General features: G+C 44.9%; 1 protein-coding gene across 1 annotated transcript in view; it reads right to left on the reverse strand.

Moving 5' to 3' along the window:
- The window catches only part of VPS53 (VPS53 subunit of GARP complex), a 129,056-nt gene that overhangs the window by 36,942 nt on the left and 75,112 nt on the right, over nt 1-17,002 (reverse strand). The window contains exons 14-15 of the mRNA XM_040243825.1: nt 6,254-6,496; nt 3,028-3,175 (exon numbers count right to left, since the gene is read on the reverse strand). Coding sequence (XP_040099759.1) covers nt 3,028-3,175; nt 6,254-6,496 — 391 coding nt within the window. The remainder of the gene's footprint in view (nt 1-3,027; nt 3,176-6,253; nt 6,497-17,002) is intronic.

Below are 17,002 nucleotides of genomic sequence, written 5' to 3' on the forward strand. Positions count from 1 at the left end.
TTTTACTGCTGTGGCCTGGGTTCAATCCCTGGTCAAGGAACTAAGATCCCACAAGCTGCATGGCACAGTTAAAAATGAAAGACAGAAAGAAAACTCCTTCATGAGGACGCTGTGTACTTCCATCAAGAGATACCCGATGTTTGCTTTTCTCTCTTTTTGTAAAGTCAGCAACCACTGATGGTCAATGCCAGATCCATTATTCCATTAAGGAGGTATAAAACAATGCTATTCGAATTCTATCTTTTCTTCTTCATTTATCTGCTGAAAATCCGCTATAAAGATACACTACCCATTGTCAGTGATTTGGTTATCCTGAGCTACAAGTCAGATAGGTAAAGCAGGTTAAGAACGTTCCCTCTTTTTGCCAATATTCAATTCATATCAGTGATTTCTTAGTATCTTCCAATGTGGTAACTGAATTTAAAAAAATATCATTGTAACCATATGGATTTAAACGTATTTGACGTTTACCATCCACTGTAGTTAATATTCTCATCTTTGACCAGCAGAGCTGGCTCCTGTAATCAGTTTCCTGGGGCTGCCATAATAAATTACTACAAACTTGGTAGCTTAAATCAGAAGGTATCCTCTCACAGAATCTGCAGGCCAAAAGCCCAAAGGTAAGGGGCTGGCAGGGCTGGTTCCTCCTGGGAGCTCTGAAGTAGCACTCTCTCATGTCTGTCCTCTCTCTGCTAGTGGTGGCTGGCAACCTTTGGTGCTCCCTGGTTTACAGATGCATCCTCCCAGTCTCTGCCTCCCTCATGTGGGCATCTTTGTTATGTCTTAATGTTAAGTCTCCCTCTCCTTTCTAAAGGGCTCCCCTCATAGCTCAGTTGGTAAAGAACCCACCTGCAGTGCAGGAGACCCCGGTTTGGTTCCTGGGTTGGGAAGATCTGCTGGAGAAGGGATAGGCTACCCACTCCAGTATTCTTGGGCTTCTCTTGTGGCTCAGCTGGTAAAGAATCCGCCTGCAATGCAGGAGACCTGGGTTCGATGCCTGGGTTGGGAAGATCCCCTGGAAAAGGGAAAGGCTACCCACTCTAGTATTCTGGCCTGGAGAATTCCATGGACTGTATAGTTCATGGGGTCGCAAAGAGTCAGACACGACTGAGCGACTTTCGCTTTTCACTTTCTCCTTTCTAAGGACACCAGTCATTGGATTTAGGGCTTACCCTAAATGCAAGACTATCTCACTTGAGATTCTGACTTAATTACATCTTCAAAGACTCTATTCCCAAATTAGGTCACATTTACAGGCCCCAGGGCTTAGGACCTGGACATATCGTTTTGTACCATGAAACCCGCTACAGCTCCCGAGTCCTTTTTATATGACTCTCATAGTCTTGCTTTTTGTATGATCTGATGTTCCGGGTTCATCTTGTACATTTCCTTAGACCTGGAATTAGTCATTGCTCTAGGAATGACTGGTTCCCTTCAGTGAAAAATGGTATTGAGAGAGCACAATATAGGTACCAAAAATGTATTTACTTTTATAATCAGTAAAAATAATTTTCTTTAACAAAAAACTGGCTACATCTATCACTGAGTCATCAGAATGGTCTCTGATCTACTAATACGTCTACAACTTCTAAGGATCTCCTTTAAAAAAATAATGCAAACCATATTTAGATGTTCTTTGTAGGATTACTCATAAAAGCAAAAACTGGAAATAGTATAAACAATTATCAGGGATATTGTTAAATGATTTATGGTATAGCCCCTTATTGGACTATTATGTAACCATAACAATGATGGCAAGAAAGACATTAGAGCAACAGGAGAAATGCTAACACTGTGATGTTAAAAACAGGACGATATGAAAGTGAATTACGTTAATTATAGAACATATGAAACTATGTTCACAGAAAAGCACAGAAAGAAAGGCTCCAAATTGCTAATATGATTATTTGAGGGTGATGGGATTGAGAGTCATGGATTGCATAGTTCTTTTTGGTATCATGGTTATTTTACTTTTAAAATGCCCTATTTATATGTGTGTTTTTCTCTTTCTGCACACACACAGAGGATAGTTAAAATCGTGCTTCTTCATCAAGGAACTCTGGCCCCTGCCTTGGAGGTCCTCATAGATACTGTCGTCCTGCCCTGGAAGTTCTGACACTAAACAGGTGGCTGTCTCTGGCTCCAAGGCCAAAACTTCACAGGTTATTCCCCATGTGACTCAGTGTGACCATGTCCCCAAGCAGGACATACCACTGCCCCCACCTCTGGCTGGCTTAACCTTAGCTGTGAAGTTCTGGGGGGACCCTTCTTCTCTGGCCTCCTGTATTCTTGCTCTGGCTCACATGTGCTCCAAGCTATAACTGTCTGAACCATAAGTCATGCCTGCCTTCCTATGATCTAGGCATGCAGAAATAAGAAATCCCAAAAGGGAGGAAGAACGGAACCTTCTCCAGTTATTTTCTTTCTCTTGACCTTAGGTGAATTCCAGAGCCAACGTGGAAAGGAATTTCTAATCCCATGTTGAAGGCTAAATGGAAAATTCTGGGTCTTCCTTCTGCTAATGGGAGCTCCAGCAGGGGCATCACCCTTTCCTGATTCTCGGTTCCTGAACGTCAGCATCCAAACAATGGTTATTTGTTTCAGAATAGAGAACGCTCCATAAATTTCAGGAGACACATAAGAGCCCAGACGTTTTTTGCTGAGCCTGGTAACCCTCTTGAGAACAAAACCAGTGGTTGTGACTCAGCACCATCAAGTCTGGGGCCTAGTACCACTACCCTTATTACTGCTTTTCACGTATGGGAGACAAGGCTACCGACCTTCTTTCAAGAGGGCACATCATGCCCTCGGAGTGGCTTACACAGCTCCAGGGAGGAGGCCGGTCAGTCTCCTTTTAACGTGGTCCTTCTGCGCAGTGGCTGCTGGGGCAGTCTTCTGGCTGGACCTCAAGTTGTTTCCTGGGGGAGGCCAGTGGGTCTGCCCGGGGTTGTGTGGTCTTCTACCTGAGCTTAGTGGCCCAGACAGCTCAGGAAGAGGAGGGGCATGGGGGTGGCCGGGGTGGCTCACCTGCTGGGTGGTGGCCAGGCAGTACTCTGCAGTGCTCAGGATGCTACAGATGAGGCCGAGCTCCTCCAGGGTGAACTTGGCCGCCTCGGAGCCCTCCTTTTCCTTGAGCAGGCTACTGATGGTCAGCCCGCCACTGCTGCTTGTGGTTCTGAGGAAAAGCAACAGGAACTAGTCAGGCCAGGACTTCTCCCTGGCTTCCTGACCTGGAAACAACACATCTTAAGAAAAAGAAAAGGGGGAAGGAAAGGCTGGACGTGGCCCAAACAAATCCACACACAATGAGGCCCTTCCGAGTGACCTGACCTTGACGGTCATGTGTTTAAACTCTCTGACCATCAGAAATAGGAAGAGACAATCCCAACAGTGAGCCAGCTGTCAGTCATATGAACTATAATGACGCTCAGGCTCAGAGAGAAGGCTGCTGAGCGGCTTCTTTGCTTAGCCTGGAATTTCCTGATCTGCACAGCTCATTCAGGATCACCCAGAGCACAAGAGCTGGTTCCCCAGTTGTTTTTCTCAGTTAAGAAAATTCTGCCTGGGAATCTGTGCTTGTGGAGGGGTTCAAGAGCGAAGGTTAACACACGGCTCCTGGCCAAAGTCCTGACTGCCTCAAGAAACACAAAAGCATCTCATCTCTTCCTATTGATCTAATCATGTGATCACAATATAGGAAAATACAGTTTTTAAAATAACTTCCTGCAGTTATAAAATTTAAACCGTGAGATTCTACTTTTTTTTGGCCATACTGTGTGGCATGCAGGACATCTTAGTTCCCTGACCAGGGGTCAAACCTGCACCCCTTGCAGTAGAAGTACACAGTCTTAACCCCTGGACCACCAGACAAGTCCAAGATTCCACTTTTTAGAAAGACAGAATTCAATGACACTTACCTTAAAAAAAAAAAAGGAGAGATTCTTTTCCTTCAAAAAAACAAAAAAATCCTAAACTTGCCAGTCTTATTGGTAATTAAAGATTTGAAAACATCTTAATTTTTAGTACCTCTAAGGGTATAAGGACACGGCCCTCTCTTTCACTATGGGTTAGGAGCACTTTGGAAGTATATTTCAGGAGCTTAGAAAAAAATCTTTAGACTGTTTGACCCGGTAGTTCTACCTCTGTTCAAAGATGCTTTTCTGAGTGTTATTTGAAATACCAAAATAGTGAACCCAATGTAAATGGTCAATTAAGAGAATGGTCAAAAAGAAAAAAAATCGCAGAAGTTAACTCAGGGTCCTCTGCATGTGGGAACATCGTGGCATGAGGGTCTTGACTGGAACTTCCCTGGTGGTCCAGTGGCTAAGATTCTGCACTTCCAAGGCAGGGGGCCCAGATTCGTTCCCTGGTCAGGGAACTAGATTCTGCAGGCTGCAACTAAGAACCGGGTTGCAGTCAAGTAAATTAAAAAAAAAAAAAAAAAAAAGTGCCTGGATGAATCTTTGTACTGTGCTAACTGTTTTCTGCTCCTCTCTTCCGTGTGAGAGACTGACTTCCACAGACGTATCTCCCAGGTTCCCCGGCCCTCTGGTCTCCTGTTGGTTTCTGCCAACAGCCACGGTCGCAGCAAGTCAGAGAGGTTGAGCAGAGAGGAGTCTGAGCGACAACGAGCCCTCCTGCTCCCTCTGCTTCAGCATGGTCCTGGCAGTGACCACCTTCGACCACAGTTCCGTGGGGCAGCCCTTTGCCCACAGCCCCAGCTCTCAGATGAATTTTAAGGTAGGACAATTACCCAAGTGTTTGCATGCTTCAGAGTCCTCCGCTGGTTCCTTTCACCTGCCCCTACTGCTCTAAACAGTCGCTTTACTGCCAATATACCCCAGCCATGTACCATTTGTTTCCTGCTGTGACACTGACCAACACACATGGAAAAACGCGCACAGCGTGAGGTTAAGTGAAAGCAGCAGGGTACAAACCTAACTGTAAGCCCTGAAGTCCCAATTCTGTCAAACAAATCAACAAAAGCACACAGCTGCACACATGACATATAGAGAGAACAGAAAAATGTATACTGAAGGGCTCAATGTGTCTTCTCTGGGTGGTGTTTTTTTTTTTTTTTAATCTTCATCTTTGTGCTCTTCTGTGTTTTCCAAACTATAACAAACTTACATTATTTTGAAAATCAGGACACCAGTTATTAAAAATTTTAAAATAATGTTAATCATATTCAAAGAAATCCTCATTGGCGAAACATTACCTGTTACTTTAAATGTCTTGCAGAGCCTAGGGCTTTTCCTTCCTCCTAATAATGTAAAACTCCTATATATGACACATTTTAGTGGCCATGACAGAAGCTCATTCCAGAAGTGCTGAATTTAGCTATGGGGAAGATCTATAATTACTAAATTCTGAAGCACTGCTTTAGATTATATTCTCTTATAACAGAAATTACTATATATCCCAAGTACCTCTAAAATTCTAGTTGAACGATCCATTTTATTTCAAGTGGTAAGAAATACAGGCTTCCCAGGTGGCACTAGTGGTAAAGAATCCCCCTGTCAATGTAGGAGACTCCAGAGACATGAGTTCGATCCCTGGGTCAGGAAGATCCCCTGGAGGAAGAAATGGCAACCCACTCCAGTGTCCTTGCCTGGGAAACTCCATGAACAGAGGAGACTGAGGTCTTGCCTGGGAAATCCCATGCACAGTCCATGGGGGTCTCAAAGAGTCGGACACTACTGACCAACTGAATACTCACACACAATAAAAAATATAACGATGTTTTAGTGCCTCAGAATAATACAGACAAGTCACTATAATTAGGAGTTCTGCTATACAATGACCTCCCCACAAACCCCCCAACACTTTTAAATATTAGGCTCCATCTAAGAGAGCAGGATGTCATAAGAGAGACTCTGGCCTCAATGAAACTGCCCTTACTATTCAAAAGCCATCTCTACCATCACCCCACAATTTTTTTGCAAAGTACCTATCCCTGAATCACTGAATCCACGTGAACTAAATCCATCTATAATGGGACTGACATTCTGGAGTCCACCGTACTAGGATATGACCTATGCTGGTGGCCAGAGCGGGCATTTCCTGTGATCGGCTAGAGGATCCCATTTGAGAGGAAACCATCTCAGACCCTTAGAAACTCCATCAGGGGATTTTCCTGATATTCTTAGCAATTCAGTAAACAACTTCAGAATAGATTTCCTCGAAGATTTCCATATTTAGGTATATTCAGAAGCTTACTTCACCACTCACACCAGGAAGAATGGGAACTCACTTGGGCAGGTTGCCAGAGAGGATTTTCCAGGCGTACTCGCGGAGGTACTTCTGGAAAATAGTGGTCAGGGCGATCATGGGCTCCCCAGTACTTAGCTGTGAGCACTGCACCATGCACTTCTTATAGTAGACAAAGAGGTCGGCGCAGCTGGGGAGCACAGCACCCCCCTCGTCCGTGTTGGGCTTCGGTGGGCCCTGGGCCTTGAAATCGGTCACAAACCGATCTATCAGCTCTCCAAGGTTTCTAGAAGGAAGAAAACGTGAAATGTCATTTTAGTTCAACAAGGAGAAAGCAATTGTGCTTGACTGCCACCAGGAAATCATTCCTCATGCTTGTTACATTGAAAACTGGACCAATTTTAGTAAGTCAAAAACAAATATTATATGATAGCACTTATATTCAGAAATGAATCTGTTCACAGAAACAGAAACAGACTCACAAACAAAACAAAAGTCTGATTATCAAAGGGGAAAAAGTGGGTGGGGAAAAATTAGGAGCATGGGATTAACATACATACTACTGTATATAAAATAGACAATTAGCAAGGATTTACTGTATAACACAGGGAACAACATTCTATATCTTATAATAACCTATATAGGAAAAGAATCAACCTATATAGTTGAATCACTTTGTTGTATACCTGAAATTAACACAATAATGTGAATCAACTATACCTCAATAAAAAACAATTAATTTAAAACACTAAAAAAATTGGACCCATCTTTATCAGTATCATCAACCAAACACCACCCTCCCTCATAATAACATCGATGACAAAATTTGGCATTTGTCTGCTGCTTTACACTTTTCAAGGCATTCCATGGTCACATTTGATCCCAAACCCCTGGAGGAAAGAAAAGGTATTACTGGACCCTCTAAGAGATGACAAAATGAAGGCCTGGAAAGCTGGTCACATAATTTAGTGGCAAAGCTGAGCCCAGAATCTACTGCTTAGCTGTGTGCCCTGGTCCTAGTACCGTATAAGTACCAGCTTCCCTTGCCAGAAGTGAAACCCTGCATCATGATGGTCATCATTTTCTGAACACTTATGCTGCACAGCTCTTTGTAAGCATCACTTCATTGAACTTCACTTGATCATCACAAATAACCTTATGACCTAGGGACTAACACTAACCTTTTTACGAACCAAGGAACAGAAAAGGACCTTGTCCAGAGTCATACAGCCAGACAGTGGGGGAGCCAGGATTAAAAACCAAGCAGCCTGCTTCCAAACCTCATGGTTTTTACCCACTCTACCCTGTGCGTGCATGCATTGCTTCAGTCGTGTCTGACTCTTTGTGAGCCTAGACTGTAGCCTGCCAGGCTCGTCTGTCCGTGGGATTCTCCAGGCGAGAATACTGAAGTGGGCTGCCATGCCCTCAGGGGATCTTCCCTACCCAGGGATCGAACCCACATCTCTTACATCTCCTACACTGGCAGGCAGGTTCTTTACCACTAGTGCCACCTGGAAGCCCTCCACTCTACCCTGCTGCTGCTGCTGCTAAGTCACTTCAGTCGTGTCCGACTCTGTGTGACCCCACAGATGGCAGCCCACCAGGCTCCGCCTCCCTGGGATTCTCCAGGCAAGAACACTGGAGTGGGTTGCCATTTCCTTCTCCAGTGCATGAAAGTGAAAATTGAAAGTGAAGTTGCTCAGTCGCGTCTGACTCCTTGCGACCACATGGACTGCAGCCTACCAGGCTCCTCTGCCCATGGGATTTTCCAGGCAAGAGTACTGGAGTGGGGTGCCATTGCCACTCTACCCTACTACTTCTCAAACACAAAAGGTATAATGTCAGCAAATACTTAGACATCATTAACCTAAAGGTGGGCTTCCTAGGTAGCTCAATGATAAAGAATCCACCAGCCAAGTAGGAGACGTGGGTTCAATCCCTGATCCGAGAAGTTCCCCTGGAGAAGGAAATGGCAACCCATTCCAGTATTCTTGCTTGGGAAATCCCATGGACAAAGGACTGTGGCAGGCTACAGTCCAGGGGGTTGCAAAGAGTCGGATACAATTAGCAACTGAAAAATAACAATAACCTAAAGATTCCCAGCAGATAGATACCTAAACAAAGAGGAACTGTAATGAAATATTCTTTACCAAAAAATGCTTTCTTTCTCCTTTAATGTAGTTTATTCTTACAACTTCTGGAATTAAAGGTACAAGAAATTCTGAGAGAGAAACTATTGAGCAGCTCCAGGCTTGCCCCAGGTCATGGTGGTGGTGATGGTTTTAATTTTCGCCCACTTCCCATTCGAACGTCACTGAGTTTGCCTCAGTCACGTTGAGTCATCACTGTTTGCATCCCACAGGGCTGTATTAATTGGTCCCTGCATAGCTGTGCTGTATGAAACATGGGGAAGAGGAGGGTGTTCCCACCACCCTGACATTCTGCATCTTTTTAGGTTACTGTCTGAGGCTATAGGAAACCAGCTGTGCTTTTTACATGTATTTATATAACCGTCAGGAAGAAAAAGACAAGAACCACACGCAGTATCAATTAGCACGAACAAGGGAAGATTGACACTTTACCCAAAAGCTTTTGCTACTAAGAGCTTATGACATCCAGATACAGTCACTCTGCCCTCAAAGGACTTCAGGCCTAGGCTGGTGCACCGTGACGGTGGCGATGGTCGGCAAGCCAAGGAGGAGCTTGACCCTGGAAAGCTCCAGGGTGACCATCCCCCTTCCTCACACCCTCTTCTTGCCTCACCTTTCCATTTAATCTCCCACTTCTCCTCCACAGTGTCCCCACGCTTCAGCTGGACTCCCCTCAGCTCCATCTCTAGCCCCTATCTCTGCGCCTTTGCCTGGATGCCTTCCTTGGTGTCTCTCCCATCGCCATCTGTTCACTGCCCTCCTAGCTCAGCTCAGGGGGTACCCAGACAACCCCTACTCACGCCCATCCTCTATATAATTGCAATTCCTGGCATCTGTAATGCTGACACTTTTTAAAAAAATACACTACTATACTGTGTGAGGATGTCACTTATTCTGGAAACATGCTGACCTCCCATCCTGAGCCTGCAGCGGGCTATGCTCATCAGGAATGGCTGTCTTCCTCACTGATCTCCGGGGTAAATTCAGATCCTTCCTGAGACAGGCCTGTAGCCAGTCCCTTCTTATAAGGTGAAGTTGGTACAAAAGGTGAAAGCTACTTGCTCTACAGTGGTAGAATCTTCTTCTCTGTGTCACGCATGTTATTACAAGATTCTTGAGAGCAGGGATAAGGTCTCTGTTACTTCTGCTCCTCCCGAAACTAATCTTCAAATTATGTTGGTGCCCAGCCTCCACATCTTGTCCCTAATGAGTGGGAATGGAAGGGCGAGGTTGGGGCGGGGCTGCTGCACAGAGGAGAGCTCAGAACAGCAGGCAAGGCTTCCACTAGAGTCCTTCTATGAGAGACTCTAACCTCTGGGTGCATGGTACCTACCAAAATGGGGGCAAGAGCTCTGAAGCATTTTAACTTGACACTATCTAATTCCTCTGGAAGCTGAAGCCAGGATACTTCCTCATCTACCTCCTAGTTCAGAGTCAAGCTGATGAGTAAGACTGTAAATCAATTATGATCACAGAACAGAGACAGAAATTTCCTCATAAACAAACCTCTAACAATCTTCCACATTTTGCAGGACGCTCACTGGGTTGCTTTGGACACTGTTCTCTGGTGTGAATGAGAAATAAACCAGTCAGAATATCCCGCCTCTCTCTTTCACCTAGCACTCTTCATCAGCACGCTGCTATGCCACTCGAGACACTGGAAAACGAGCAATCAAGCAGCTTCACAGAAGAGGAAGAGTCATCTGGATGGGAAGGGCAAGGTGCATGAGCTGGCACAGAGGGTCCAAACCAATCAAAATGGAGGAGCACTTAGTATGTGCAAGTGCTGTGGGCTGTATTGGATAAAAATGAATTCACCTAAAAAAAAAAAAAAGCTACCATTTCTTCCAGACACCAAATGCTACGCTGAGTTTCGGCATGACATTATAGGAAGAGCTACTGGAGAAAGGGACATGCGCATACTGACCTGCTGAATGGAATCGTAGACTTGCCCTTTATGCCCTAAAGCAATCACAATCAAATAAACGTTTATAAAGGGTTAAGTCCTGCTCATGGTGCTGTGAGGATAAAGACACAGTATCCTATTAGGGGAGACAGGACCTTCATGCTTATGATCTTAAGATCTCAAGATGCCAATAAATTGCTAGTTATGCAGTATAGACACTACAAACAATTTGTTTTAGACAAAGAAAATATGAGAGGAAACTAGACAGAAAATTCCACAGCAGATTTGGGTGAAAGAATAAAGGCCTAGAGTCAGAAGTATAAAGGACTTCCCTGGTGGTCCAGTAGCTAAGACTGCATGCTCCCAATGCAGGAGGCCCAGGTTCAGTTCTAGTACACATCGCCCAGAAAAATTTCTTAAAAAAAAAAAAAAAGTACAGAATACGATGTGAGAGGCAGAGGACGGGAAGAAGGCGCGGGCTGGCCAAGGCAGAAGATGCCTGCAGCTAGGTTCATACACATCTGAATTCCCACAACAAACTGGTGTCACACCTTTCACCCCTCCACGCTGTGTTCCAAAATGGTTTTTTGGTCTCTCTCTTACCCTGGCTATAAACTAGGTACCTTGCTGCGTGCATTATAAATACAATCTCATTTAATCCTCACAGCAGCCCTGATCAGAAGGCATTAATACCCCCATTTTAAAAATGAAAAAACTGATGCTGAGAAAAATAATATAACTTGCCCTGGGCCACAGAATTGATCGGAGCTAGAATTTGAACTGGGGCCTGACTCCGAAGCCAAGCTCTATCAACTACCCGAGGCTTTGATTTCAAATCTCAAAAGCGCTATACAGACCTGTGGTGTCACAATGACTGTTCAGATTCACTGTCTCTCCAGCTTAAAGAAAGACATCATGGGTGTGGATGGCGTCTTTTGCCTTCTTCCCTGTAACTTGAGCTTTTAACCCAAGAACTGTATAAGCATTTCGGGGGAGCCATGTGAAATACTGCTGGGAGTGCCACTGATACGAAAAACCACCTGGGAACAAAGACTACTTCAGAGCGATGGCAATAGAGGGAGGAAGATGAAAACACAGAAAGAAAAACCACACTGCAGACCAGGCTTAGGTATGGATGAGTGAGGCGGTTTCTCCTGGGGATCTGCAGGCAGCATTCACAGAAACGGTGTTTTGATTGGAAAGTACAGGAGAGATGGCTCCAGAAGAGGAAGACGGTAGTCAGCAGAAGCGGGCGAGACGATGAGTGTGGGCAAAGCAGCTTAAGACCCCAGGAAGTTAGAGAACTTGTTCATCCAAGGGTACATGCAAGCTTCCCAGGTGGCGCAAGAGGTAAAGCTGCCTGCCAGTACAAGAGACATCAAGAGACGTGGGTTCCATCCTTGGGTCAGGAAGATCCCCTGGAGGAGGGCACAGCAACCCACTCCAGTATTCTTGCCTGGAGAAACTTATGGACAGAGGAGCATGGTGAGCTACAGTCCACAGGATCACAAAGAGTCAGATACGACTGAAGCGATTTAGCTCACATACACCCATTCCTGTTGACTGGGGCAGGAGGGTTGGCTCTGGTGTGGTCAGTGGGGCTGGAGAGCCCCAACCCCAGATAACCCAACGGAGCAGATAAATAACGACATGGAGTATACTGGGAACAAGTCTCTCACGGCTGTAGAGAGTAGTTACAGACATGGGAACAGGGAGACTCCAATAACCCCTGTGGTGTTAGGTTAGAACTGGAGTTACTGGCATAGACTGATGGGTTTAAATATATAAATAGGTATAAAAGGATAAAAATATACACAGACATACACATACATGTATTTCTTAGCTCTCTCAGCGTGGAGGGCCTAGAAGCACGGTACTCAAGCAGTAATGAACAGACCTGATGACCAGCACTTAGTTTCTAAACACCTCCCGCCAAGGGAACAAGGGATCCTGGAAAAATGGATGACTCCAGGGCTGGGTTAGGAAAGTACAAGATGAGCCTGGTGTATATTGCTGTGCCAGAAAGAAAGTGCTCAAAAAACACTAGGGGCATACAAAAAGGGTGGAAAGCCAGCTGGAAGGGGCCAAGTCAAGGAAGATTTGACCATTAAAACAAATAATGATGGATCCTGGAAGAGAAGAAGGGACGTTAGTGGAAAAACTGGCAAAATCCAAATAAGACCTGGACTTAAGTGACCAGTACTGTATCAGTGTTAACCAGCTGGTTTTGATGATAACTATACTACAGTTATGTAAGATGCGAACATGGAGTTTACAAGAGGGAATGTGGAATATCTGCACTCTTTTTGAAAATTTTTTAGGTCTAAATTTATTCCAACATAAAGTTAAAAGATAAAAAGATAGTAATGGCTATAAACCCACTGAATAAAACAGGAATCCACATGTCCATGCTGATAAATAAATGGAGAAAGGATAAAGCTGTTTCTTAAAACAGAAGAAATGCAGGAGAAATGATGGGATTAGAAAAATAATTACTTGGCAACTCTCTTAGTAATAAAGGATTCAAATGTCATTAATGAATGGTAAATAAGTAAGTAAAATATGAGAAAAAAGCTATTTATATGGGTTCAAGGTTAAGTAATTAACACTTATTAAATACTTATTGACTAACCTGGCCGATACCACCTAAACCAAGTAGTAAAAATGAGCAGCACAAGTAATGAGACATGTTGACACTGTATGTCTCATGATAGGAGTCACTGAGAGAAACACGGCACCACTTCTGTATGAATCATGACTCACGAGTCTGCATCAGTCAGAACCAGACTGAGGGACATTCCACAAAGTAACTGGCCTGCACTCATCAAAAATTTTCAGGCTGTGGAACACGAATAACAATAAGTTATTCCTCTGGATGGAACCAAGGGTTGTGACAAATAAATGTAACCTGCAATCCTGGAATGGATTTGAGATCTATAAAAAACAGGATTGGGACAAATGGGGAAAGTGAATGGGGTCTATGGATTCAATGCAAGTGCTGTGTCAACGCTACCTTCTTGATTTTAATGACTACACTGCGCTGCGGCTATGTGGGGCTGTCCAGGTGGCTCAGTAGAAAAGATCTACCTGCCAATGCAGGAGACATGGGTTTAATACCTGGGTGGGGAAGATCCCCTGGAGAAGGGAATGGCAACCCACTCCAGTATTCTTGCCTAGAAAATTCCATGGACAGAAGGGCCTGGTGGGCTACAGGCCATAGGGTCACAAAAGAGTTGGACACGACTTAAGACACTAATAAACAAACAAAAAACAATGTGTATATATACATGAGAATGTGTCTGTCTGTGAGTGTGTCTGCTCAGAGGTGGGAGGGACAGCTGTTAATGGAAGAATCTGGGTGAAGGATACACAGGAGCTCTGTGTACAATTCTTGGAACTCTTCTGAAAGTTAGAAGTTAATTCAAAACAAACGATAAGCAACGTCTGTTTACAGGAAACTCTAGTCTTGACAAAGTTAGAAGCGGTGGCAGGCTCTATTTCAACAAAAGCTATTACAGAGAACTCAGGAGAATGGGCAGAAATGGAGTCACTAATAATTTCTCAGCCTGAAAATGTCACTGAATGGAGTGAAGAAAAAAGTGGTTATGGAGAGAAATCAAATGGGCAGAAATGGAGTCACTAATAATTTCTCAGCCTGAAAATGTCACTGAATGGAGTGAAGGAAAAGTGGTTACGGAGAGAAATTGCTTCTGCAAGAGTCAGCCAAAAAAAATGACTACATCTCCAACAGTAGAAGAGATACAACTTCCTCCTTGGACATAAACAAAAACTGAGAAACCAGCTCAGGGCACGGAAGGACAGCTCGGCCCAGCTGGGTGAGAGGTGACTTCGGGACAGCCCCACTCCTGCCTCCTCCCTGGGCACTGGCTCTGCAGTCCTCCTGCTGCTGCTGGGCCCTGGGCTGGGGCAGGTGCTGCCAGGACTCTCCCTAGGCAGGGAGGGCGCTACGGAGATGAGAGAGTGGACCCCATGCCAGGCTCAACGGAGAGCTGGCAGCACCGACCAGGCCACCCAAGCAACCAAGAACCTGGAACAGGATCACCAGAAGGGCAGGGCAGACGCGGCTCCCGAGCCCTGTTTCCTTGTGCCAGGTGCCGACATGTCGTGTCGTTTCACCGTCGCCGCTAATCCTGCGGGGGGCTTTATTCACTTGCCTGTAGAGGGTGCAAAACAGACTCGGAGAGGTGAGGACCAGAGCTGGAGGCCCGAGGCGGGGTGCAGGGCCTGGATGCAAGCGCAGGTCTGTCTGGCACCCAGGCCCATGCTCTTTCCACTACCTTGGGTTGGGTCTCTGTCCTCTGGGAGCTTGTGAATGGCCTCAGGTTTTCCTCCTTGCAGAGCTATGACAGGAGTAGTGATTTGCCCCCAGTCAATGCCCACTTGAGTTCCTCCCTCAGTCTTAGGATTCTCTGACTTCAGGAAGGACTTGGAAGAACCTCTTGAAACTGTACTCAAAATAGTGTGTGGGTTCATGTGGATTTTTCTTTTTTGGCAAAGAGGCCTGTGGTTTGTGTTGGTTCTCAGAGGGGTCTATGACTCGAGGGTAACAACCCGCTGCTTTAGGCATTATTCTGTCTGATGCTCTCCTGTAACAGATGAGGAAATGGGTTTCTTGAACTTGATTTCCTGCTCCCAGCTTTTGCTGCTTATTCTGGAGTGAGAGCAGCCTGGCCTACGCAGTTCTCCTACGAGAAGCTTCCGCTACTGCCCTCGTGTTGTGGATACGTCCCAGCGAGGCCAGGCAGCAGGCTGAGGGGCCAGCACTGCATTTTTCAGAGAGAAATGGAGAGTCCCTGAGGAAGGGAGGGCTGGCCCTTCACCCAAAGTCTCATGAACAATGAGTGTGCTTTATATGAATTGAGGCCATGTGAGAAGAGTGGATCCCAGGATGATACCAGATAATCCACAAAATGACTCTTTTTTTTTTTTTTTAAACTGGACAGGTTTGGGGAAACCACATGGTTATCTCAGATATGCACTTTAAACCCTGGGCCCAGCAGCTTTCAAGCCTTACTAAAAATAAGAATTTGGATTGATAAGAGAAGATAGGGGTTTGGCCCATAATAGTCAAACAGGTGGGCTGCTTCAAGACCTGTTCATCTAACAGGCAAATAGCAGCTCCTTTTTCCTGCCCTGCAGAGATGTCTTATTCGTAATCTTGAGAAAAAACTTTGTGAATGCAGAAGACAGGATGTTTAAAAAAAAAAAAAAGGTAACAGTAACTAACAGACGAGGAAATGATTTCTTAAACTTGATTTTAGTAGTCTGCCCTTCTGCATGCCTATGGATGTAAGCCAAATGGATAGAGAGCAGGAGGAAAACTGAGGCTTTACAAGGCAAAGGATGTCAAGGCAACTTTTTTTTTTTTTGCTGGGTAGGTGGCAGGGAGGAGGTTGTTTTTGTTAACATAGAAGCTCTTTCACAAATTAATTTTTCAGGGTTTTAATACATAATTTGTAATATGATTACAAAATATACATTTTGTAATCAACGAAGAAAAGAATAGAAGCAATCTATCACCAATTCAACGGACATGAGTTTGAGCAAACTCTGGGAGATAATGGAGGACAGAGGAGCCTGGGGTGCTGCAGTCCATGGGGTCACAAAGAGTTGGACACGACTTGGCGAATGAACAACAACAATAAAATAAAAGAGTTGAAGAACAATAACATCCCAGGTAAGACACAAATACCCACTTGAAATGTTCTCTTAATTTTCTGGTTTACCTTTGGAATATACTTTTAAGTAAGAATGTGCTAAAATGAAAGAAACATTAAAAAAAAAAAAAAGAGGGCGAGAGGGACTAGACTTTAGGACCTAAGTGCTTTCGCAGAGAACTCCCCTCGAGGAGCTTCTCAGAGCTGCTGTCGTCCCTGTGTGAGCCACTCTCTGGTCCTCCTAAACATACACTTCAGGCTGCAGGGCCTCTTCTCGAAGCCTGGACCAGCCTGCCTCCAGTCAGTTCGACCTGTTTCAGAAACCCGGCCTTTCCAAAATGGCCCTTCCACAGTTGCTCTGGCTGTGGACAGAGATTCAGGGATGAGGAGGGGTCCCTATCCTATGCATGGAAGTGGATACTAGAACATGACCACACTCTGCGGGCTGTGAGAGCACTCATGACCATATTCAGCTGGCTGTGGTTGCAGTGGGCTGCTTGGTAAGCATTTTCTGGAGCCCCTGCATTTGTAAAAAGCATGTATATTAAATGGATGATAATCCATCAAAGAAAATAAGAAGCCATCAGTCCAAACAGACAAAAACAAACAAACCAACAAGTGTGGGAGAAGAGGAAGCTCTTCCTTCTAGTAGAATCCCAATTAGTAAATGTAGAAGAAATGATAGAAACCCACGGTGTTTGGCAAACACTATAGTAATCACAGTCAGGCAGGAATTGTCAAGAGATGTGACAATGAGGGGCGAAGTGACGAGATGGGGGATATTTACATGGTTCCGAAGTATCCCCCCACAAAATCCTTATTTTAAAGCAAACGCACAGTTTTATTGGGAAAAAGCTGGCAGACATCACTTAAGCAACTGGTCAAGGTCAACCTCAGCAGTAACAGGACAAAGCCACGTGAGGTGCCCCCTCCTGACGTCGTGCGCTGGGCACTGAGAAGGACACAATGTCACCTCTGTGGTGTTCTTGCCCAAAACACATAATCTGGATTTAATCAAGAGGAAACATCACAAACAGAAATTGAGGGCTGGTCAAACA

The sequence above is a fragment of the Oryx dammah genome, unplaced genomic scaffold (genome assembly GCF_014754425.2).
Source record: "Oryx dammah isolate SB20612 unplaced genomic scaffold, SCBI_Odam_1.1 HiC_scaffold_8, whole genome shotgun sequence".
In the NCBI taxonomy this organism is placed as follows: Eukaryota; Metazoa; Chordata; class Mammalia; order Artiodactyla; family Bovidae; genus Oryx; species Oryx dammah.